The sequence below is a fragment of the Chenopodium album genome, chromosome 4, assembly GCF_948465745.1.
Source record: "Chenopodium album chromosome 4, dcCheAlbu1.1, whole genome shotgun sequence".
Classification (NCBI taxonomy): domain Eukaryota; kingdom Viridiplantae; phylum Streptophyta; class Magnoliopsida; order Caryophyllales; family Amaranthaceae; genus Chenopodium; species Chenopodium album.
In genome coordinates this window covers 59,778,004-59,802,738 of record NC_137837.1, presented here as the reverse complement: position 1 = coordinate 59,802,738, position 24,735 = coordinate 59,778,004, and the positions used below count along the sequence as shown (strand labels likewise).

The 24,735-nt window shown below is 33.4% G+C and overlaps 2 protein-coding genes across 2 annotated transcripts; one reads left to right on the top strand and one right to left on the bottom strand.

Moving 5' to 3' along the window:
• Nucleotides 1-6,752: 6,752 nt before the first annotated feature.
• LOC145629160 (C2 domain-containing protein At1g53590-like) lies at nucleotides 6,753-22,537 on the top strand. Its single transcript, XM_081681698.1, has 12 exons — nucleotides 6,753-7,174; nucleotides 7,636-7,710; nucleotides 7,889-8,032; nucleotides 9,138-9,233; nucleotides 9,369-9,500; nucleotides 18,147-18,299; nucleotides 18,395-18,436; nucleotides 18,542-18,590; nucleotides 19,510-19,602; nucleotides 19,680-19,866; nucleotides 21,043-21,166; nucleotides 21,275-22,537. Exons 1-12 carry the CDS (start codon nucleotides 7,049-7,051, stop codon nucleotides 22,304-22,306), a joined length of 2,253 nt encoding a protein of 750 aa, XP_081537824.1. The 5' UTR covers nucleotides 6,753-7,048; the 3' UTR covers nucleotides 22,307-22,537.
• A 22-nt stretch (nucleotides 22,538-22,559) lies between these two features.
• Nucleotides 22,560-24,082, bottom strand: LOC145629161 (small ribosomal subunit protein mS86 (rPPR1)-like). The gene has a single exon (XM_081681699.1). The coding sequence runs from the start codon at nucleotides 24,041-24,043 to the stop codon at nucleotides 22,835-22,837; it is 1,209 nt and encodes a 402-aa protein (XP_081537825.1). The 5' UTR covers nucleotides 24,044-24,082; the 3' UTR covers nucleotides 22,560-22,834.
• Nucleotides 24,083-24,735: the final 653 nt, after the last annotated feature.

The window sequence follows — 24,735 nt, the reverse complement described above, 5'->3', positions numbered from 1 at the left end:
AATATATTCAAACAAAAAAGAATTTTTCTTGCTCGTCTTGGTGGTATTTAAAAGGCTCTTCCAAAACGTGTTGATAGAGGACTTTTAAAGTTGGAGGCGAAGCTTAGAAAAGAGTTGGATAAAATACTAGATCGGGAAGAGACTTTATAGTACCAAAAATCTCGGATTACTTGGCTTCAAGATGGTGATAGAAATACCACCTTCTTCCATTTGAGCACCATTGTACGTCGATGGAATAATAAAATTATAGCCTTGAAGAATAATGAGGGCGTTTGGATCCAAGATAAAAATGAAATTCAAAACCTCATTGTTGATTTATTCTCAAACCTGTTTGCAGAAGAAGGTGAGCAAGAAATTCGAGACATCCCACAGGATGTTTTCCCTGAGCTCTCGGCATATGACTGGACCAATCTTACGAGGTACTATTCAAAATTGGAGATCGATGAAGTTATTAAGGAAATGGGTGCTTTAAAAGCCCTAGGTTCTGATGGTTTTCAAGTGATTTTTTATCAAAAAAATTGGGAATTGGTCTCTCGAAACGTGTATGACACAATTTTACCAATCCTATAAGGAAAAATCTCTTATGAGATCTTGAATAGTACGTATATAGCATTGATCCCGAAGGTGGAAAATCCGGAACTTGCCTCACAATTTCGACCGATTGGCCTTTGTAATGTTGTATACAAAATTATTACAAAGGTTATCGTTAATTGAATTAAGCCAGTCCTTCCTCATCTCATCTCGAATACTCAACCGAGCTTTGTACCAGGCCATCAGATATATGATAATATTGTTATTATGTAAGAGGTTTTGCACACCATGAAGAAGAATTATGGTGCGGTGGGTTATATGGCTATCAAAATAGACTTTGAAAAAGCCTACGATCGGCTTAGATGGTCCTTCATCCACGACACTTTGTTACAAATGAACTTACCAATCACCATGATCGAATTTATCATGGATTGTGTCACCACAACATCTCTTCAAGTTATATGGAACGGGGAACCGTCGAGGAGTTTTAAGCCTAACAGAGGCATTCATCAGGGTGATCCTTTGTCACCCTATTTATTTGTGATGTGCATGGAGCGGCCATCATTCTACACAAATGGAAAACAATTTGAGCAAGCAAGGATGGCCCAGCCCTCTAAAATCTTTTCTCCGCTAATGATATTGTCCTTTTTGCTGAAGCATCTGTCGAACAGGCTACCCTATTCGAGAGTGCTTTAATAGAATCTGCAATGTCTCTGGTCAAAAGGTAAGCTTACCTAAGTCCAGAGTCTTCTTCTCGAAGAATGTTGGGATGGGAAATCAGCTTGAAATAAGTGCAGAATTGGGCATGGAGGTTACTGCCGATTTGGGAATGTACTTAGGAATTCCCACCTTAACAAGTAGGCTAACCAAGGACACTTTTAATCATTTGTGTGAGAAGATAGATCGACGTTTGGCTGGGTGGAAATCCAAATATCTCTCCTTAGCTGGACGAATTACCTTAGCTAAATCAACATTGGCCTCTATGTCTTATTACTCAATGCAAACTGCCAAGTTGCCGAAAACAACTTGTGAGAACATTGATAAAAGGACTCGAAGGTTTGTGTGGGGTGGAAGTGAAGATAAGAAAAGGATTCATCTCTTATCATGGGAATGCTTGCAAAGATCGAAAGAGATGAGAGGGCTGGGAATATACTCGGCCAAACAAGCCAATTCGGCTTTTCTCACCAAGTTGGGGTGGAGAATGCTTTCGAAGCCTAACTCACTGTGAGCTAGAGTGTTGCGCGCTAAGTACTGCAAAGGGAGATGTGATGTAGATATGTTCGTTCCCAAACTTGGAATGTCCAATGTCTGGAGTGGAATAACGGAGAATGCCAGGTCAATTGGTGAAGGAACGATGGTTGCTATTGGAAATGGGACTCAGACTCTTTTTTGGGATCACAAGTGGGCAACTAAGAAGCCGTTGAGCGACTTAGCTACTCAACCGATTCCAATGGAACTAGCAGGGGCCACAGTAGAGGAAATGTGGGAGGAAGAGCAGGGATGGAGATGAAATGTTTTCTCTCCTTTCCTACCACAAGAGGTCCTTAGACACATTCAGAATCATGAAATTCGAGCAGACCCGTCGATAGGAGACTTGGTATACTGGAAGAATAGCTCACAAGGGAAATTCACAATCAAGTCGGTTATGAGCATAATGCGGCACGAAATTGAGGTCCTAGATGACAATGTTTGGGACATGATTTGGAAAGCGCCGATCCAGCAAAGGGTAAGAGCATTTCTCTAGTTAGCTTGTCATGATAGAGTCCTTGGTATTTTGAACCTATACAAGCGCAAGCTCACTGACTCTCCAACTCGCCATATTTGTGGGAATGGGGATGAAAACTTTCTCCATATTTTGAGAGACTGGCCGAATGCTAAATTAGCCTAGAATAAAATTTTACATCCTAAATTCCATAATCAGTTCTTTAGTCGGAATCTTAAGGACTGGTTGTGCTCACTACAAAAAAAAAATGAGAATAGGCAACACTAAAGATTGCAACACTTACAGAAATGTTACTCTTAATAATCTAACGCAATAATACTTATTTGTTACCTTGAACTAAAGTAACAGAAAAAAAGTGTTGCTCTAGACTATATAAGGCAACAGTCGCTTAAAGTGTTATCTTTTTCTTGTCTAAGACAACAAATATAATAATTGTTGCATGAAAAGATAACAATAACAAAACTATTGTTTGAAAAATGTAACATTAATATCTATGTTGCCATCTATAGCAACATTTATATTAAAATGACAACATATATATATATATATGTATATATATATATATATATATGTATGTATATATATGTATGTATGTATGTATGTATGTATGTATGTATGTATGTATATACATACATATATATATATATATATATATGTAACTCTGAGGTCACAAGTTCGAGCCCTACTAACTATTAAATGCTTGGGAGTGACAACATTTTTGAATTATCTTCTTAGATGGCAACATTTTTCATTTGTTGTCTTTGTTAAAGTGTTGCCTTATGTATCATTTTACCTAAGCTTTCAAAATTGATGCCTTTGAATAAAAATGTGTTGCCTTATGAATAGACAACGGGGGCATAAATTACGCCTCATATGTGTTGTCTTAGCTACAAGGCAACACTTTTTTTATATTAGGCAATGGTTTTGCATTGTTACCTTTGCTTTATTTTGTTGTAGTGGCTACAATTTAGAAGCAGATAACACAATTAATGTGGATGGCTGGGACACAATGTTCTGTATCACAGTTTGGTGGAATTGGAGATGGCGAAATTGTCGCATATTTAATCGGAGGGATGAAATTCCAATAGATGTAGGTGTTTTCTTAAGGGTTAGATTCAGGGATATGAGAAGGAGCCTGGAGAGAAGTGATGTTAGCCTAGGGAAAGCAGTTAAGGAGAAAGTAGAAATAATTAATGTCCCCTGGCATTCCCCTGCTCCTGGATGGTTCGTGCTGAATTGTGATGGAGCTGCTAAAGGGTGTCCAGGCCCTACAGGTGGTGGAGCTATTATAAGAGATCATGAAGGACAATTCATCAATGGATTCTCAGCTAATTTTGGGTATTGTATTGCCTTCGAGCTGAAGTAGTAGCCCTCACTCGATGCCTTGAGCTAGCACAAAATCTCCAAATTACTCAACTTGAGGTGCATATGGACAATCAAGCCTGTGTGAGAATTATGCAAAATAAAGCTAATGGGAGGGGTGAAAACACCCATGACATTAATCAGTGCCTAAGACTGATTAGAGATGAGCGATGGGAAGTTCGAATAATCCACATTTTCCGGGAAGGAAATCAAGCGGCGGATTGGTTGGCCAACCGCGGCGTCTCTCAAGACTCTCAATTAGAATTTATCAACTTTGTTCCGAATGAGCTTGGGAGGATCTTACAAGAGGATGCTAGAGGGGTTGCTCTGCCTTGTCTGGTTCCTACTTAGTGTGTTAGCAGTAGTTTAGTTGTTTTAGCGTTTGTTTTATTTCTTGTGTTTTTTATTTTTCTTTCTTTCTCTTGGAATGTTTTTCCTCATTTGAATAAAAAAAATGTATAAGCATTAAATATACTTTTCAAAATAGAATTAACTTAGGAATTTATGACAAAATGACGCACAGATTGGTGTATTTAGTGTTAATTTTTTCTCAATATTTTCTTTTTGAGGTTCTTATACATAGCCCTTAGGAATCATTTATTATTATTATTATTATTACTCTCCCCGTCCCTAAATTACATTTCTAATTCTAGCATTTATTCGGCTATTCCTCATATAATAGAAGAAAGTAGAAATATAATTTAGGGATGGAGGGAGTATATGATATATATCATACGAGTATGATTTTAAAAACAAAAATTAAAAAATTGGAAAACCACCGTAATGCTAAACAAACTCTCAATATTGGATTAGATATTTTAAAGTTAAGAAAGTTATTTTGAGTTTAATTTTTCCATAGTAATTTATAACTTTCACCACATATTTTATAAAATTGTAATTTTTGAATTATTCATAAAAAAATATTGTAATTTTTGAATGAAAAATTTGCAGATTACAATCAGTAAAAGTACTCATTTTGGGGTTTCAACCATTAATGTTTATTTTTGCAAATTATAACAAAAAATGTATCTAAACATTTTAAACTACAACCAAAATTCGATTTTCGATGATTTTTACTGAAATATGACATCATTATATCAATATTTGATTCCAAACTATTATTTGCTCGGGGTTTTTTTTATATCAATAAATCAATGACATCATAAGTCGGTGAATGAAGCAAAAAAAAGAAACGGAATATTAGTTGTACTTTAAAATGTTTGGTGACTTTTTTGTTATGATTTGCAAAAATAAACTTCGTTGTTTGTAACTCGTAAAATGTATACTTTTACCTGTTGGAATTGACACATTTGTCTTTTTGAATCATACTCCGTAAAAATTCGTTCTTAAAAATGCTTTAAAACAAGATCCATTTATGATACTCCGTATATTTCAGCCAAGTAAATCCGTAAGGTTTTTTAAATCCTAAACATAATAAGATATTTATACAAGTTTAAAAATCAAAAACTTAATACCTCATCCGTTTTTTAATTGTTACACCACTTGCCTTTTAAACAAATTTTACAAACATTGCACTATATCCGTATTACGAAACATATATATGTGTTCACACCACAAAATATCCAACGTAGCTTTACTTTTACAAATTGATTTTTTAGTTTATATTTGGTTGAATAGCCCATATCCTTTTATCATGCAAATGATTGAGGAATTGAAAAATACGTTGGTTGAAGAGGGTTATGATTATAATTGGTTCATGTTAATAAAATGCGTTGGGAGTCAAAAATGATTCTTTTGTAACGGGGTATGGGTCGTAAACAATTAAGGTTTTATGGGTAACGAGTTGAACCAGTCAATTTACAAAAAATTATTTATTTTTAAAATTAAAATAGTTTTGGATTGAAATGAGTTGAGACACTAACTAGCTTAATGATATTCAGATCAATTCGGTTTGGATTATCACAAGTTTGTTTGATATTGAGTAGGGGCCTTACATCATTATCTGAGTCAATAGTTTTCAATTCAGTTCAATTTCAAAAGTCGAATAATATCTAATTTGTTTGGTTTTCATTTTCAAAAAGTAAAACCCTAAACAGTTTCGTTCCAGTAAAATCGAATCGATAGGAGACAATATCAGGGGTTTATAGTTTATACTAGGCACATAACTTTTTTTTTTTTACATGTTAAGATAGGGGGGTACTCTCTCGAATAGTGATAGAACACTACCAGGTATGGGCTCGTTGGGCCCTTACCAGGGGCAAAAATGTAATTTCACGTAAATCTTACTCATGTTGTAAAAATGCAATCTCGCTCCTCTCAATAACAGTATATAAATTATGAATAACAGTATAAAAACCAAGAATAACAGTATAAAAACCAATAATAACAGTATAGAAATTAATAATAACTGAGCACCAACAAAAAACTACCAGCGTCAATTTCGACCGAACTTAGCGATTTCCAACATAAAACTCACCGTTTTTAATGGCTAGAGCCATAAGTTTGTGTCTCTTGTTTTTGGGTTATGTTTTTTTTGTGGTTTCCGATGATTTTTAATGGAGGTAGTTGCGTGTTTTTGGATTTTGACCAAGGTAGTAGTTGGTGGGGTGGGCTTCTTGTTGTCGGAGGTGAAGGTGTGGTGGGCGGAGATTTGGCCGGCAATGGGAGCTATCCATGGAGGTGGGGAAAAGGGTTTAAGGAAGGAAGAAGATGAAGAGGAAAGGGAAAAAAAAAAGGAAAAAGAAAAAAAAATTGTGGTATTGGGTATTATTACCCATACCATGGTAGTGGGTAATACTTACTCGTACTCTCTCAAAGTGGGGTGAAGATCAAATTCAGGATGTGAGATATGGGGGATATGGAGGGACAAATCGTCCCTCCATTCCATGATACTAGGCACACAGGAATACACAATACGTGTCTAGCAAGACAAGGGTCTCGAGTCTAGCATCCAATAATGGTTAAGTTCGCATAATTAAGTCGGATCCGTTTTTAACACCTCAATGATTATCGACTAAAATACAATCCCATATGCACAAGACCGCCGCTGTTGAATAAAGGATAAGTCATAAATGTGTGTATTACCACGTCGTAGTCACTCACCTGATCACGTGTCTAGAGCCCAGAATTCAAGCAAACCCACCTGTAGGAATTTAACTCTATCCTACAAAAAAAGTAGTCTCAATTAAAAACTGTCACTAAAATAATGAACAGAGTATATGTACAATATACGAAGTTTCGAAAATCATTTTCCAGATTTTTTTCCTTTTAAATTAATCACTTTTCTTCTCGATATAATCTTTCATTTCGTTGAAATTCTCCACCCCCAATAATATCCTTCGTCTGACGAACAACACTCAGCTTCCAAATCATTTTGGATTTATTTTTTCAGTATAAATGATCTTTTACTTTTAGCTATTAGTCAATTTTACTAGATTTTAAGAACTGCTCAAAAAAAAAAAAAAAAAAATAATGGTGATAACAGAGATTTCAATGATGCATCATGTTTGCATTGTGCTGGTTTTGCTATGGTTGCTTAATTCCTACAATTTTTGCCACCCAGTTGTTTATCTCATCTCTTTAATTTATTTGTACCAGGTTTGAACACTTTCTTCCCTTTTGATTTATTTTATTTTATTCTATTATATCGGGTAATTTTTTTTTTAATTTAATTTAGTTTACATCATGTTCTTCCCAGTTGTTTACTTGTTGGAATTATTGGGAGTTTATATTTTGATTTGGGGATCTTGTTCTTTCCAATTGTGTAATAAGTGGTTTTTGTTTTGGGGAATTTGGGGCCTTATTTAGGGAGTTTTTTTTTTTTTTTTTTTTTTTCTAATTTTTCTAATAGGTTTTTATTGTATTTTTTTTTTTATAATTATTTTGGGATTATGTTCGCTACAATTTTTTTAATTGAGGTTCTATTTCATTATATTTTGATTTTTCTATGATCATGTTTTTCACAGTTCTTTACATGTTGAGAATAAAATTTTGCTTTTTAAGTAAAGAAGATGGTGAATGGAGTTTTATTAATTATTGCCTTTTTGTTGTGGGCTTAGATTCATGAAAGGTATGCTATGAGATTAAGGAGAAAGTTGCAATTTGATGAAAGAAAAGCAGCCAATCAAAGAAGGGTATGAATTTTTTTCTGTGAATGTTTACTTTATGTTTTTTGATTGAGGTTATATTTGATAGATTGATATTAAAGCATCTTTTGTGATACTTTTTGAATTTGCCTGTCATTTGTAGTTGTTGAGAATATGCTTATAGTGGGTAGAATTTTAATTGGGAATCTGCCTTTTGTTTCTGCAGATACTAACAGATTCTGAGACAGTAAGGTGGTTGAATCATGCAGTTGAAAAAATGTGGCCAATTTGTCTAGAGCCAATAATATCGCAGAGGATTTTCCTTCCCATTATACCTTGGTTCCTACAGAAGTACAAACCATGGACTGTAGTATGATTCCATTTTTTTGTTTGAATTTTACTGACAATTATTTCGCAGAGGATTTTCCTTCAGTTTTTTGTTACTACAGAATGGGATTTTTAATACTTGACTTGTTAATAGTTAGGTCGCGTACATATGAACCTTGATAATTCTGTACAAATGTGGGATCAAGCCACTGGGTCACTATTGATTCATATAGGATATCAGAGGAATCTGATTTTCGGGGTTTGTGTAGGAGACACAATCACGTTAATAAATAGGGGCCATTTTGTTTAGACTTTATAGAGCCACAAGGGCGAGTGATGAGAACCGATCCTAGGATCTCTAGGAATCGAGTGGGAGGCTCTAACCACTTAAGCTATCCCTCGCTTTCAAATTGGGGCCTATTTGATGGATATTTGGGAAAGTATTTATGAATGTATAGTAATTATTATTGTTGGTACTCTTTTAAAACTCTCTAAAATTTACTTGGATGCTCTTTGTTTTTATCACTTTATACACCTTTTTTTCAAACTTTTTCAACCTGGTTTATCTTGCTATGTCCTTTTTCTTTGTCAGACAGTTGGTTCCTTATGACAATTCATGATACCTGACTCCAAATCATTTGTGACTAAGACTAGGATCTTACGGCGGTAAATTCTAGGATTAGGATTGTTCTTTGATGGTATCATTAGTTTTTATACACTACTTTAGTAATTTGCACTGAAGCTAGCTTCACTTATGCTCTGATAAGTTGTTAAAAAAAATTCTTCACTTACGCACTGGTAAGTTATTTTTAAAAATTCTCATTTTTTTAGATGGCTTGCATGCATTATTTAGATTTTGGTCACTTACGAGCATCTTTGAACTTTAAATGTGTTGTAGTTGATTTGGTTGGTTTATGTAGAAATAATATAAAGTAAAATATTAGTAGTATTATTTATTTTGCTTTTCAGTATAAGAGAAATGGGAGAGAGTGGAATATCTCTTTGTTCTTGTCTTGATGGGAATGTAATGAGGTTTAGATTGTCTGGTAAACATTTGCTAGTATATCAAATTGTTTCTGCTAATGTAAATGGATAAATGCTTATAGCTAGTTTTCATTATACTGATGAATTTATTTTATTGATCTTAGAAACGAGCAGCTGTTCAGCATCTTTACTTGGGAAGGACCCCACCTTTGTTTACTGACATTCGAGTACTTCGCGACTCTACCGAGGATGACCATTTGGTAATTTTATAAGCCTTGCTTCTGAATTAGAGTAATTTTTCAATGGAAAATCTATGGTAATCGTTCTTTTACCGGCAAGAAGACTTGTTTCATTTTTTTTGGTACCAAGAAGACTTGACTGTTCTGTATATTTAGGTTTTGGAGCTCGGCCTGAATTTTTTGACTGGTGATGATATGAGTGCAATACTTGCTGCAAAACTGAGGAAGAGACTTGGATTTGGAATTGTGGCAAAGATGCACTTGACTGGCTTGCATGTTGAAGGGAAGGTATGCATTGGATAGCTTTTTATGTAGTGTCCTTACCAAGTTATAAATGATCTATCTTTGATGTGCCATTTCCTATACATCCCTCTTCCCTCCCTAAAAGTATCCTGCCCTTTTAAAAAGAATTGTTGTTACATGACAGCCCTTTGTGAGATCTGTCTAACATAATTTAGACATGCTTGGTATATGTTAGGGCCTCTGTCTAATCTTATACAAATATATTACAATTTGAGATTTTATTTAGATACTTTATATTTTCAATTTTTGGTGATTTATTTAGGGCGTGCTTGGATTGAGGGTAGTATATTAATGGGGTGAAACATGTCAAACCAAAGAAAATGAATATAGATTTAGGTAGTTGTGAGGAAAAATGAGTTAGTGATGGTGCAATTGCAAGGAAAAAGGGATACCGATGATGTAATGATAAGGGAGGGAGGGTAATCTATTATCCTCATATTGGGGTAATTATTATCCTAGTGTGGTGGGTTCTTTGATTGCGAATTGTGACACAATTCTGAAATACTGATGGTGTAATGATGAGGGAGGGAGTGGTCTTTTGATTCCATAGAATAACCGAGGGGTTCTTTGGAAGGTTAATAAATAGTGGTTGAAGCATGAGGAATTATTTTATTTAGGCCTAAAGAGTAGTTTGTAAAGTTGTATTTCCCACCCTGTCCAACCTGATCCGCATAGTAGCTGTCACACGTTTAAATAATTCTTTCGTTTGGGCATGGAGGCTAAAACTTGTGCACAACATTTCCATTTTGTTCTTTCGAATGAAAGATAGACTTCAAATACATAAAGCACTCACTCTTAGGTACTTTTATCCCATCTAGTTTCATGATCTCTTTATCGCGATCCCCTTATGCTTCTTGTTTATTATCCACATGGTTTGGACCAATAATTCAAGGTACTATATAACATATACCATAATACATCTTCTTATGTAGACATTGTCAACTACGGAGTAACTTATGACTTCTGCAATAGGAAGAGGAATTTGTAGAGATCCTTCGATGTTGCCCAATTGTAATGGGGAAATCTTCTCAATCATTCCTGCGTATATTTTAATTGCTCTCGCATTCTTGTGCATATTTATGTTGATACATTGGCAATGTTTATAGTTCATCAAAGCTAGGATCTTGTTAGAGGTCATCTACGTTTTTCCCTTTAGTACCTGTCCTAAATGTTCTTATTATCGAATAATGTACATATTATGTACATTGTACGATATTGGTCCATGAGTTATTAACCTTTTGGATACCTGATTTTTCAGGGTCACAGATTTTTGAGTTTTATTTTGAATTTTTTTTTCGAGCTCTATTCGAAAATATTTTTAAAACATGTGTATGTATTATAATCAAACTTTTTGCCAGAATTTCAATTAGTTTACAATGATAATGAAGGCAATTTTACATCTCGATGTCTTCTTACTCTCTATATGCCCAATTTAAATAACCAACTCAAACCTAAAAATCATCTAACACTTACTATAAAAACATTGCATCAAACATAGATCAAGAATCGAGAAACTGACCCTAAAAAAACTTGGTCACCTGGCCAGTTGTGTTAGGCCAAGGAGGATGTTGTTCATTTGCTTGATGAGTTAGTGCTATGTAGATCTGAACTACATCATTAGCAAAAGAAATTGAAGGGATTGAAACTTAGGTGGTGCACTTGGAGGCTTATTGGAGGCTTGGATTTGTGTGTGAAAAAGTGGGGCTCTATGCGAATGGGTTTGATTGGTAAAGTGTTCTTTTTCTTTTTTTATATTTTTGTATAGTGCGGCTCATGCACCCTTGGTGCAATTGGAACCCATAGTCTTAGTGAACCTAGTGATTTTTATACATTAATCTAGGATTTGCGCATTTGATGGGTCACAACTAACTTTTTATTAATTTGTACATCTTAAGAAATACAATAGCATACACTAGTCTTATATGATAAAGTGTTTAGTATATATGATATAGAAATGGGCAGTAATTATATGTATTTTTAGGGGATGTAATATTTGTACTTCAACATTTGTTTTAAATCAGTAGTACAAGATAAGAAGTAGGGAAATTAAATTGGAGACAGAGTAGCAAGCCAAGGGCATAGTGCAAATACACAGAAATGATTAATGACTCGAGTTGAAGACATGGGTATATAAAGTTAGGAATGGTTGAGCTAAATCAACTCTGCTAGTTAAAGGCCCTGTTGGTAATTACGGTTAGCTGATTGGTAAGAGCTGGTTGCATTAGCTGTTTTGACTAGCTGATTTACAAGAGCTTTTTATGTAGAGTTGTTCGGTAAAAGTAGCTTATTATTTGTAGTTGTTTGTTAGTTGAACATATGAAATGCCAATTTAGGACATTGATAATTAGGGCAAGAAATTGGGAGGGCAAGAATGTGAATTAGAGTACCTTTTAGGATAAAATCTTCTTTTGACATCCATTACTCAATAAGCTAATCTAAAAAGCTCTATTTTGTAGCTTTTTAATTACAAATTAGCTTATTTGCCTAAATAAGCTCATTTAAAAAGCTCGTTTACCAAACAACCAAGTTAGATGATTTATGTAGTCAAATCTCTAACTTGGTCAAATAAGCTCATTTTCGGTCAAAACTCTAATGACCAAACATGGCAAAATATATTAGAATCTTAAAATTTAAAGGATTGTTGGAAGCTTCTAGCGTAGTTGTCGACTACGGACGACTATGAACGACTACACTAAGGGATTAAATCTAAACCGTTTATTATGGTTGTTGTTTAATCTTAGCCTTTGAATATTACAGTTTTGAAAAATTATAAAATCTAATTTACACCTCATTTAAGTCATGACTTTTTTTTCTTTTCTAATTATGATTTTTTTTTTTTTTTTTTTTTTTTAAAAAAAACCATCCAATTTAACCTTTAACTTTCATTAATCATCCAAAACACATCTAAAAATTATCAAATTATATAAGATTTCATTATGATTAACGTATAATCATTACATATATGCTTCAATTTTCTTAAAATTAGAGTTTGTAATAATTTTAATATCTACATTCTTGAAAGTTTACGGATTATATCTTATTATTTCGTTATTAATTGTTAGAATAGGCATGATTTTATATTTAATTTGATCAGCCATATGAATTCGTGAATAATCATCCGTCATTATTGGATGTTGAAGCTATAGACATGATTTTAGGTAGCAGAAAAACTGATTTGCATTATTGTTTCCTCTATTAACATAATTTTGCGTCATTTTTTTCTTAGAAATATCAATTATGTTAATAGATATATATAAGATCAGAATATAAGTTCTAATATAAGGAAAGAATCTTTTCCATAACTAAAATATTTTTTGAACAATCATACCTAAAATATCACAAACATATTCTTGTCAAAAAAAAAAATATCACAAATACATATATATATAAGATCAGAATATAAATTCTAATATAAGGAAAGAATCTTTTCCATAACTAAAATATTTTTTGAACAATCATACCTAAAATATCACAAACATATTCTTGTCAAAAAAAAAAAAAAAAAAAATCACAAATACATATATTCTTGTCAAAAAAAAATCACAATATATATATATATATATATATATATATATATATATATATATATATATATATATATATATATATATGTGTGTGTGTGTGTGTGTGTGTGTGTGTGTGTGTGTATATATATATATATTTTATGATTATTGCATTAAACGTGAGTTTAAGAAGATTTTTTTTTTTTTTTTTTTTTTTTTTTTTGCATTGAACGTCAAATATTAGGTACAAGTTACTAGAGAATTATTAGGCTACAAGTCAGCCAACTAATATGATATTATATGACTAGATCATAAATAAAGATACATTTGATTGTATATACTCCACATTCCACAATAAAATTAGTGGAATATATTTGCATTGATACCGTTCTTAGTCTAACACTTTAACTAAATAATCTTTATTTAAGATTAATTGTATATAACTAAATAAATAAATATCTTAGTCTAACTAGATAATTTTTTTTTTTTGACGGAACTAATTAAATATTTATGTAAGATTAGTATTTACAATAAATAATCTTTTTTAAAAAAAAAGTATTTACAATAAAGTGGAATATACCTTTATAAGTTAGAACTAAATTATTATTTTTTGATTATTAGTTAAAACTAAATAAAAACTTTATTAGTTATATACTTCGTATACAATAAAAGGGGAATATATGCAAGATTTAAGGTCTGTTCACATGGACTGAGCTGAATTGAAATGAGCTGAAATGAATATTTTATGAGAGAAGGAAATTAGGAGCTGAACTCAACTGAACTGATTGGAGCTGAACCGAAATTCAGTAAATGTGAGTAGACCCTTAGGGCCTGTTGAGATTGATTGAGCTAAACTGAACTGAACTTAATTAGGGCTTGTTCACAATTACTTAATTTCAGTTCAGCTCAGCTCAGCTCCAATCAGTTCAGTTTAGTTTAGTTTAGCTTCAATCAGTTCAGTTCAGTTGAGCTCTTTATTTCCCTCTCACATAAAATAAGTTCAGTTCAGCTCTTAATTTCCCTCTCACATAAAATATTCATTTCAGCTCAATTCACTTCAGTTCAGTTCAGGTTCAATAAGTTGAGCTCAGCTTAGTTCAGTAAATGTGAACAGACCCTTATTGGAGCTGAGCTGAACTGAATATTTTGTGAGAGAAGAAAATTAAGATATGAACTGAACTAAACTTACTAGAGATGAACTGAACTAAAATAAGCTTAAGAGAACAGCCCTTAGTCTAACGCCTATAATATGCTGAACTGAACTTACTAGAGCCGCACTGGTATTCTTCCATCCCTTCCATCTGACCCATTGCTATCCCTATGCGCACCCAAAATGAATGTCTTTTTTCTAGTCTTCATATTTTGCTTTTAGATATCCTTAAGTAAAATTTGGGAGTATCTAAAATGATCTTTTATATTTTCCCCCAAATTCATAGAATTATACTATATAGCAATCGTTACTTCGTCTAATCACACTCGTTTCTAAAAAAAACAACTTGACATCAAGTACATATATTTTCTAAGCAACATCATACACTTGAATGTACGTAGTGTCGTAGTACGTAACAAAAAACGTAACTAGGCGATCCCAAACAACTTCTAGTTACTCCTAAAATAAAAAGAAAAAGGTTAGTTTGTCTTTATTCGGAGGATATTTATTGAAATTCATACACATAAGAATCATAGCAATATCGATTAGTTCTTTGTTTTTGTAATGGATTTATCTAGCGTAGAACAAACTCACAAAGTATACATAAAACTCGCTTTTAGATATCCATAATTTAATTTTGGGCGTACCCAAAATGATATTCTTTAGTCAATCAGACCCGCTTGAGGAATATAAGACTTGATTAATATATAGATCACGGAGTATAAACTATCTCCGATTTTGGGTATACCGAAGTTATATTTGGGCGTACCTAAAACAAAGTGGTTTAATTTTATTTTATTTTTTTGGTACAAAATACATAAATATATATTAATATGGATATTTGGGATATTCACATACGTATTTAGTAATCTTGACTAGATTAATTATCACTCCATCTAGATTAAGTTGTCACTTTTGGATATACCTAAGTTATATTTAGGCGTAACTAAAACAAAGGGGTCAATTATAATATTTATTTATTTTTTAACAAAATACATAAATAAATATTAATACATTTATTTCGTATATTCACATTCATATTTAGTATTCTTGACTAGATTAATTGTCACTCTATCTAAACAAAGTCTCATAATATAAGTTAATCACAATTCTTTTCAAAGTAGAAATTAAAGCCTGAATTTATACTAATAATATATTAAAAGGTGTTCCTAAAAACGTCTCTACTCCACGCAGGCCCCCTTACTACGACACTACACTCCCTTAACTCCTTATTGTGCCACGTCATCCACTCAATTCCTCAATATGTTTTCGTATATCCCTCTATTAATTCACGATAAATGCTATCTAAATCTAAACAAGAATTGTTATAAAACAGGTAATGTTTTGGCCGTGAAGTTAATTTCACCATTTAAATTCAGGCTTTCTACTTTAATAATAACTGTGATTATGCTGATGAGACCTCAGTTAGATAGAGTGACAATAAATCTAGCCAAGGGTTCTAAAAAGGGATGTGATTATCCGAAATAACCATATACTTCTATATTTTGTAAAATAAATAAAAAATTAAACCACTTCGTTTTAGGTACACTCACATATAACTTAGGTATACCCAAAACGGAAAACATTGTATATATCGAACGTGATCTATATATTAACTAATTAAGTCTTATATTTGTCAATAATCCTTCTAATTGTCTAATAACATTCAAATTTTGCATACGCCCAAAGTGAAATTGAGAATATCTAAAAGCGAAATTTTAAGCTATTCTTATGTCACAACAATGTTAGTTATTAATAATTACTCTGTATTAATTTAACATAGTTAGAATTTGTTAAATTTGAATATTCCAATACATATAATAAAGGTTTTTTTTTTTTTTTTTTTTTTTTACAAAGTTAATTAAGTATTTCAATGTATGCAAAAATAGTCAAAAAAAAAAAATAATAATAAAATAAAATTCCATGTATAGATAATATACGTAAAGTATTTTTTAAATATAAAGAAAATCATCCTTTGGAAATATTTTTAAAAAATCTTATTTTAATAAAATATCATGATCCTATCTTAAGTCAAAGAAGGTGGAGAATTGAAGACTAAAAGATACTCTTATGAGTTATCAAGCATATTTTCCGATTTTTTTTTTTTTTTTTAGGAAATAACTTCTAATCCTTGTTGTTCATCAACGGTGGCTTAGACATAAAACATGTAATTGATGTCATATTGCAATTTATATTGACTAAAAAAACATAGATATTAATGTAATGATTATCATTTTTTTTTATTACTTATTTCACATTATTGATGAATGAAGTTTGAAATTGATGATAAAGGTTAAGGTTGGCAATGGAGATTTTTTCTTTTAATAATCCATTGATAAGGGTTGCGTTGAACATTATTGATGATGAAAATTGAAGATAAAACTAATTACGTGTAACTAATTTATTTTTAATCCTTAATTATTTAACCAAACAACACTTTAATGAATTTTTAAATCATAATTGTTAGTTTTTTTTGGAGAATGAATGTTTTTGGTTGAAGATGAAGGTTTTAGGATGAACGAAGATGACATAAAAGATTAATAATGTGAAAGATGATTTAGGTTGAAGATGAAATATTTAATTTTTTTTTTCGATTTTTATGAAAAAAAAAATATATTCATATGTGCAAAAAAAAAAAAAAATAAATAAAGAAAAGAAAAAAGTAACCAAACAATCCTTGGATGATTGTGTAGCTTAGGTCTTGGATTGGGTGGCTATGATTAGACAACTAATAAATCAACGGTTAAGATTTAATCCATTAACGTAGTCGTCCATAGTCGTCCGTAGTCAACGACTACGCTAGAATTTTTAAGGCGCTAGAATTTTTAAGGATTGTTAAGGAGTGGAGTATGAGTTTAATTAGTGAGAGAGAAAGAAAGTGTTTGTTTTCTATGATGAGGTGTTTTAAAGAGGAAAGTGCAAAAATGATAAAAATAACCTATCTTGTATGTGCCAAACATAGTTTAAAAACCAAAATTGCCCAAAATTATAAAAAAAATGAAAAAGTGTAAATGGTTTTCAATTACCCACATCAACTAAAATTTCTAGCTTGTGACCCCCTTTGACCTTTTTACCTGGTGGGTTGGGTAATTTTGGATTTTCAAAAGGTGGTCAACGTGTCATTGGTGTCATCAGAGTTATATCGAGTTCTTCGATCTAAGGTGGAATAAGGGATCTATGGTAAGAACACTTACCTTGTATAAACAATCTAGGTTATGTGCCATGTCATGCCTTGCCAAGTCCATGCCCAAGCCCCACTAGTTATGATAGTTATGTGTCATGCTGTATGGTGCCAAAAAATTTCATAAGGTGGACTCAGGCACAATTCAAGCCCACGTGCTGCCATGTTGTGCTTTTGTGTTTATGCTGAATTTTAATCGTCATACATCACAGTAATATGTCTTTTCGTATCATACCATCGGTTAATTGTCAGTGCCATCTTTGATTAACCAGAGGTTATTTTAAAATTTAGATGCAAGTAGGTTTCACCCTACAATAATTAAGGTTAGGGGACTAGGTGTTTCCCTTGGAACCTTTGATTTGAACCAAAATTATGTTTCTTCTTTCGAAGTGTAAGTAGCTTAACAAGTAATTTTATTTGGCTATTGATTGCAAGTTAAGAACATTAATGGTTTTAAATTATTAGGGTGCCTAAATTATTTCCTTTGAATGACTTCTAGCAATGGAGTAAGCATTACTTCTTCCATTCTTTTATAATTGCCACATTTTGATGTGGTTAAAACTCTTTTATCTACTAAAAAACTTATTGCTGAACAGGGTCTGGGTCTTTAAGGGATTTTTCAGGGTCTTTTGAATTTGTAAATCTGTGTCTATGGCCTCCAGGCTTGAACTTGGTTCATGTTTGACATGGGTGAAATTTTTGTTTGACTTTGTTGAATAATCTAACATTTGAGGATTTTGGAATTTGAATCCACAGCTGACAGTTACAAATGTCCTTGCGTACTGTGATTGTTTTAGGTGCTGATTGGCGTGAAATTTCTACGCTCTTGGCCATTCATAGGACGATTGCGTGTGTGTTTTGCTGAACCTCCATACTTTCAGATGACTGTCAAACCACTCTTTAATCATGGTCTTGATGTAACAGAATTACCTGGAATCGCTGGGTGGCTGGTAAAAAAATTCCATGTCATGTTCCAATCAGTTTTATTTTTTCTATTGTCATCACTGTCTCATATAACTCTTTATAATTAATGATTGTGTCTTAGGATAATCTTTTGGCTGTTGCATTTGAGGAGACGCTTGTTGAGGTAATTTCTGCTCTTCTTAGCCAGCTCTTATATTGGCTATAAATTTGTGTTAACTTCTATTCTATATATGTATTTGTTCTAAAGTCGATTTGTACAATTTGGCAGCCCAATATGCTAGTTGTTGACATGGAGAAATTTGTATCACCTGAACCTGGTAAGTTATTCAGCAAACTATCTGTGCAGTACCTCATTAGCCTGTTGTGTATATGCTGAATCTGGTAAGTTATTCAGCATAGTGTATATCTGTACAAATCAGCGAGTTTGTTAGAAATTTACTGCAAATATGGGCAGGCATGGAGAAAAGGATTGTGTGATAAGTTGATATATATGTGTGTAGACCTAGGCCATAAGGACCTAAGGCCATAGAGAAAGAGTTCCTATTGATGCTTACACTAGCACATTGTCGAATTCCAAGGTTATTGGTTTAATTAAGGTTTCTGATAGGGGTGGCTGGTAGAGTATAGTGTTTTTTTTCTCTTTTTTTTTGTTTTTTTTTTTGGGTGGGGGGTGGGGTGGGGCGGGGTGGTGGGATATTTACAGTTGGGCCTGTAATAGTTACTTTGCTGGGTCCCAACTCCCAAGTCTTACCTTAACAAGGAAGGATGGTGTCATTTTGGGCTTTGGTGTATAGAAGCTGAATTGTTGGTGTGTGTGTGTGTGTGTGTTTTTTTTAAGACTTCAACATTATTGTCTACATTCAGGACCTTCAAGTTTGGCTTTAAGAAATCCATTGCTTGAATATTGTGAGCTTTTCGGGGACTGGAACTTAACCACCCAGAACTGATCCCCGAATCCGGATTAGCCCAAAGGGTGAACCGGGTGAAACACCAAAAAATAAAAAAAAAAATATTGTGAGCTTTTCAATTTACCTTTTTGCTTGTTGAAGGATTTGTAAATCAAGAATTCAGGAGTGTGGCTAATCAGTGCTGGAAAAGAGAAAAGACTTGGCCAAAAAAAATGTAGTCATTGTTGGTTGTTGACTTTGAAGTTGTGTTGATTAAAGTAAGACATTATATATGTGCTGGTGTGTAATCTTTATATACTTATGAAGTTTATTGGCTATGATGAAATAGAAGAGTGGTTCTCTGTGGATGTAAAGGAACCTCTTGCTTATGCAAATGTGGAAGTTGTTGAAGCAGTGGAGCTGAAAGCTTCAGACCTCAATGGTCAGTGCCCATTTTTGCTTTCTTGCAAATAGTTATTGTTAATTGGTTATAACTTGTAATTTCTGGTTACTCTTCAGGTTTTTCTGATCCTTATGTGAAAGGGCAACTTGGTCAGTACAGATTTAGGACTCAAGTACAGAAGAAGACATTGACTCCTAAATGGCAAGAGGAATTTAAGGTCCCTATCTGTTCATGGGAGGGACAAAATGTATTAGCAATGGAAGTTCTTGACAAGGACCGTTTTTCAGTGGATGATGTTCTTGGGTTGGTCCTCAATCTCTTATGCTCTCACTTTATGGGTATATTGATGATCCAACTATAAAAATAATTGAATCGTACTTACTCCATTCTATTTTAATTGCAACATCAGAAAATTCACACTATTTTCACATACTCTTTTGACCGTCTTTAGTGATTTATGCATTAGGAAAAACATAGTTATGGGCGGTTTTGTTAGATTTGTCGTTATATGTACTTTTAAATCATGTGGGCAACTGCTAAAGTCTAATTAAAGATATTGATTGTATAAAATGTGCATTGGCAAGTGTAAAACCCCCTGCGTTGCATTTAAAAAAGAATGAAGTATATTGGTTGGTATTCCATGTATATTACTGCAGACTTGCAGTACACCCAGTTTGACTATCCTTTTAATGTCATTTATACAGTTTATAACGGAGTATTATTAAGTACTTGAGAAAATATGAGATGTATAAATAAATAAAAGATCTGAGAGATAAAATGATTATTTGACATTTTGGCCCATATTATGGTCTGCCAGATTTGAATATCACTATTATCACGGCTGTCTCATTTGTTTTTGCTTATTATTTTTCTGTCTGCCCTGCTGATTAAGGGTAGCATAAAGTTTAAGAGGATTGGTTAGAAACTAGTCTAACAATGGTTAAGTGGTGGATTAGAAAGTACAAGGTAGAAATTAGTGGGTTTTGGCTTTTGAGTATGATTTTGCAGAAGTACCAAAAATTCTACACCCAGTCACCCCTGTGAACAAAGAAAAAGCAATTGCATCTTCTTCTCATGCATCAATCGGCTACTTCCATGCTTTTTCAAAGGGTACAGATTGCTTTTTTGGCTTTCTGATGATGATTGACTAAATTAAAGCGCTCACTTAATTGTGCGCTTCTTGTCAATTGTATTATGGCACAGATCGAGTTGCCACATTCACACATAGGATTAAGTGTGAATAATACCTTAATATTCTGGGGCAAGTTTTCTCAAATCCAACCCCTCTCCACTCTCCCCTCCCCTGACCCAATTTTGTGTCTTTAAAAGCACTGCGTATTGTTGATTTTGATTTAGGCCTGGTACAAGTGATGTATGCCTATGAAATGAGCTTTTGAATATGCCTATGCATTTGAGTTATAACTCCAAAACAGTATGACTTTGTCTTGAGTATGCTAAATGATCCTTCTATTGTAACAGGAATTGTTCAGTAAACATCAATGAGCTTAGGGATGGCCATAGGCATGACATGTGGCTGCCTCTTCAAAATGTCAAAATTGGAAGATTGCATCTGGCTATTACTGTTGTTGAGGCAATTGGAAAGGTTATTTTTAAATGTGTTTATTGGGTTTTTAGTGTATGAAGTCATTTTTTGTATATATATGAATTGCTGGAATTATTCAGTGTTCACACCTATTAAGAATGCTTTCAGGGCAAGGAGCAGACATCTGGAGAATTGAGGTCAGTGTCGGAGAAATCAGAATCACTTCAAAGTGAAAAGGCTGAGCAAGGACCTATCTCAGCTGCTAACCCACAACCATTTGCTGATTCATTTGAACCAATTGATATTGAAGGCCAAAAGGAAACTGGAATGTGGGTCCATCATCCTGGAGGCGAAGTTTCTCAGACATGGGAACCAAGGAAAGGAAAGAATAGACAGGGTGATACTGAGATCCACTCAGTAGACTCACCAAAATCATCTCTGCTAGTTGACAGTAGTAGTAGTGGTGATGAAAGTAAGGAAGACCACAAATCCAAGCGAGGTAACATAATTCAAAGGGGTTTTGACAAGGTATTCAACAGGCATCATGAGAGTGAAGAAGATCAAACGAAGAGCTCTGAAGTTGCTGATCCATCGTTGCATTCTAATGTCAAAGCTGCTCACCTTAAAAAAGTCGGGGTCAATCTTATAGTGGATAAAGACCATTCTGGACCTCTTTCTGCTGACGGAAAACTTGGAGGGTCGAGTAATGAGGGAAGTGGAGCTGAGAATTCAGGCAAGCATGATGTGAAAGACAGAGCGAAGAAAATTTTAAATAGCGCAAAAAATTCAGCACGCCATTTGAAGCAGTCATTTTCAAGGAAAGGTTCCAAGAAAAAGGAACATGCTTCAGAACAGGAGTCTTCTTTGGACTCTGATTCCAAGAAAATGGAAGATATTTCAAAACAGGAGATTCCTTTTGATTCTGATTCGTCTGATGAAGACTCATTATCATCCTCTATTTACGATCAATCGCTCAAAGGAATTCCAATTACTTCAAACATTATGATAAGAAGTGGTATAGACGATGCAGATCATTTGGAACATGCTGATCATTTGGAACATGTTCAGAAAAATGTTATAATTAAGCCTATCCTTGATGAGCCTGTTCGGAAAAGTACCGACAGTAATATCAGTGGTTCTGAAGGAGATAAAGTTATACCAGCACTAGAAACCAAACCAGACCTTTCATTGGCACCCTGATTATTATTCTCTGTTGCACTTCATTTAAGCATCAGACTGAAAAAATGTCATTGTTTTTTTTTTTCTTTTTTTTTTTTGGGCGGCAATGTATACGCCAATACAGGTTGTATAAAAATATAGAATTAGTGTTCATTACAAACCATGTACATTTGTACTACTTTGTCTTTTTAATCTTGGACTGTTTAGCAAATGAGAATGTTAATCTTTAAGTAATGTAATTTCAAGGGCAGGATTCATGTTCCACACAAAAGCATTTAAACAATCTTCAGGGTCATGATATGAAATATATTTAAGTTAGCAAATGTTACAACTTATAACGATCTAATGCATGATGGCATAACAAAAAGAAGTTCAAGATTTCCAGCATTCAAAATATGGTTGATGATCATTTAATTCTTGATCATTAATCAGACTACTACATTCCTAATTCTCATGATTGTTAGCTGTTCCAACTTCGCCTCTGATTGCCCTAGCTAGTTCCCTAGCTCAGTGAAAATGGTTCAGTTTCCAAATTTCGAATTCAAATTGCTAATCTTTTACAATTTCACTGAAAGATACAGCCACAGGGGCATCATGCCTTGGGAAATTCTTCCCAAGAACAGTTCTCCACATTCCCATCCTGGGCACGAATCCGACCGAAACCATACTCTTCAACACACTTTCCACATCTCCAAGCAAATTCTCTTCACAAAGTCCCAACACCAACAACTTGTAAGACAAAAAGCTCGGAATCAAGCTCTTAGACCTCATCTTATACACAAAGTTTTTGGCATCAACAAATTTCTTAGACTTGATCAGTCCATACAAAACCTCCTGATAAGTCCCTTTATTAGGATCACAACCCATGAGCCTCATTCTATCTAATAGCTCCATTGCTTCCTCAATCCTCCCTTGTTTCCGCAAACCCGAAACCAATACGTTAAACGTTACAGCATCCGGTGAAACCCCTTCTTTCTCCATCCTATTAATCAACCCAAATGCCTCATCTACCATACCCTTTTCACACATACAATGCATTATAGTAGAATAAGTCACCTTATTTGGTTTGCATCCTTGTTTGGGAAATTCGTCAAGCACTTGGTAGGCATCCTCTAATTGTCCACATTTACACAACCCCTTAATCAAAATATTAAGACTACAAGCATCAATCTCAACCCCAAGCTTAGTAGCACCTAGAAAAACCTCATAAATCACATCAAATTTCTTCGAAATTACCAAAAAATTCAGCACAAAATTGAAGGTTTTCGTCGAAGGCCAACAATTATACTCAGGCATATCGAAAAGAATTTCGATTACCCTTTTATCTAAACCACCCAAATTACCATAAATCTTGATCACATTATAGAAAAACTCATCAGATATGCGGAAATTTTTCTGGGTTTTAATCCCCTTCAAAATATCATCAATTGCTTCAAAATTTTTTGCTTCACCAAGCTTGTTGATGATCACATTGAAAAGGGATTCATTAGGTTTGTAATCTTTGCGCTTTGAAATGTGATCTAACATAGGAAGAACTGAATCGGGTTCTAATGAAGTGAAGATTTTAACAACTTCATTTGGAGATAACCAATCTTTGTGAAACAGTTTTTGTATGCTGGAAGATTGATTTGATGAACACAAAGATGATAATGGGGTTGATGAAGCATGTCTATGTATTAATCTTTGGTTGAATAGTGAGCTAAAAATTGTTGATGGAATTACATTTTGGGAAGTTCTGATTCTGCTAAAGACTATCATTTCTACTCTAACATGTGTTGGGAACTCGTACTTTGATAAGCAATTTATTTTCGGCGATTTCACTAAATGCAGTTAGGCCCCGTTTGGTTTAATGTAAAACATTTTCAATAGAAAATTAGTTTTCATGGAAAACATATTATCAAGGAAAAACACAATTGCAAATTAGTTTTCCTATGCTTAGTTGCATACAAAAAAGAAAATTTTGTCTAGAACTACCCTAAAGATAGAGTCATTTGTGAACAACTACCCATTTTTTTCCTATTTGTTTAGAACTACCCGAAAGTTACAAAACGTTTGGGTAGCACTACCCATTAACGTTTTTCGTCCAATTAAGACGTAATTAGGCCTAATTTTTCACTTTTCCGCTTAATTAACTCCCCTAAATACCCTAATTACCTTCTCTCTCCTCCCTGATTAACTTTCCTCAATTCTCACTCAAAAAATCCAAGAGCATATACTCAATCAATTGAACACAAATTCTCAATTATTCATGTAATGTTTCACACTTACATTTTAATTCATTGTTTGTTGTATTTGTTTACAAGTTTTAATTGAACGCAATTAACATAATTACAGTGTAAATTAGTGATTCGGATTAGGGTTTATGGGTTAAAAAAAAAATAGGGGTTTTGATTTTTAAGGTTTAGGGGTTAAATTGAGTTGTAGGTTTCGATTATTTTGATTTTAAGATT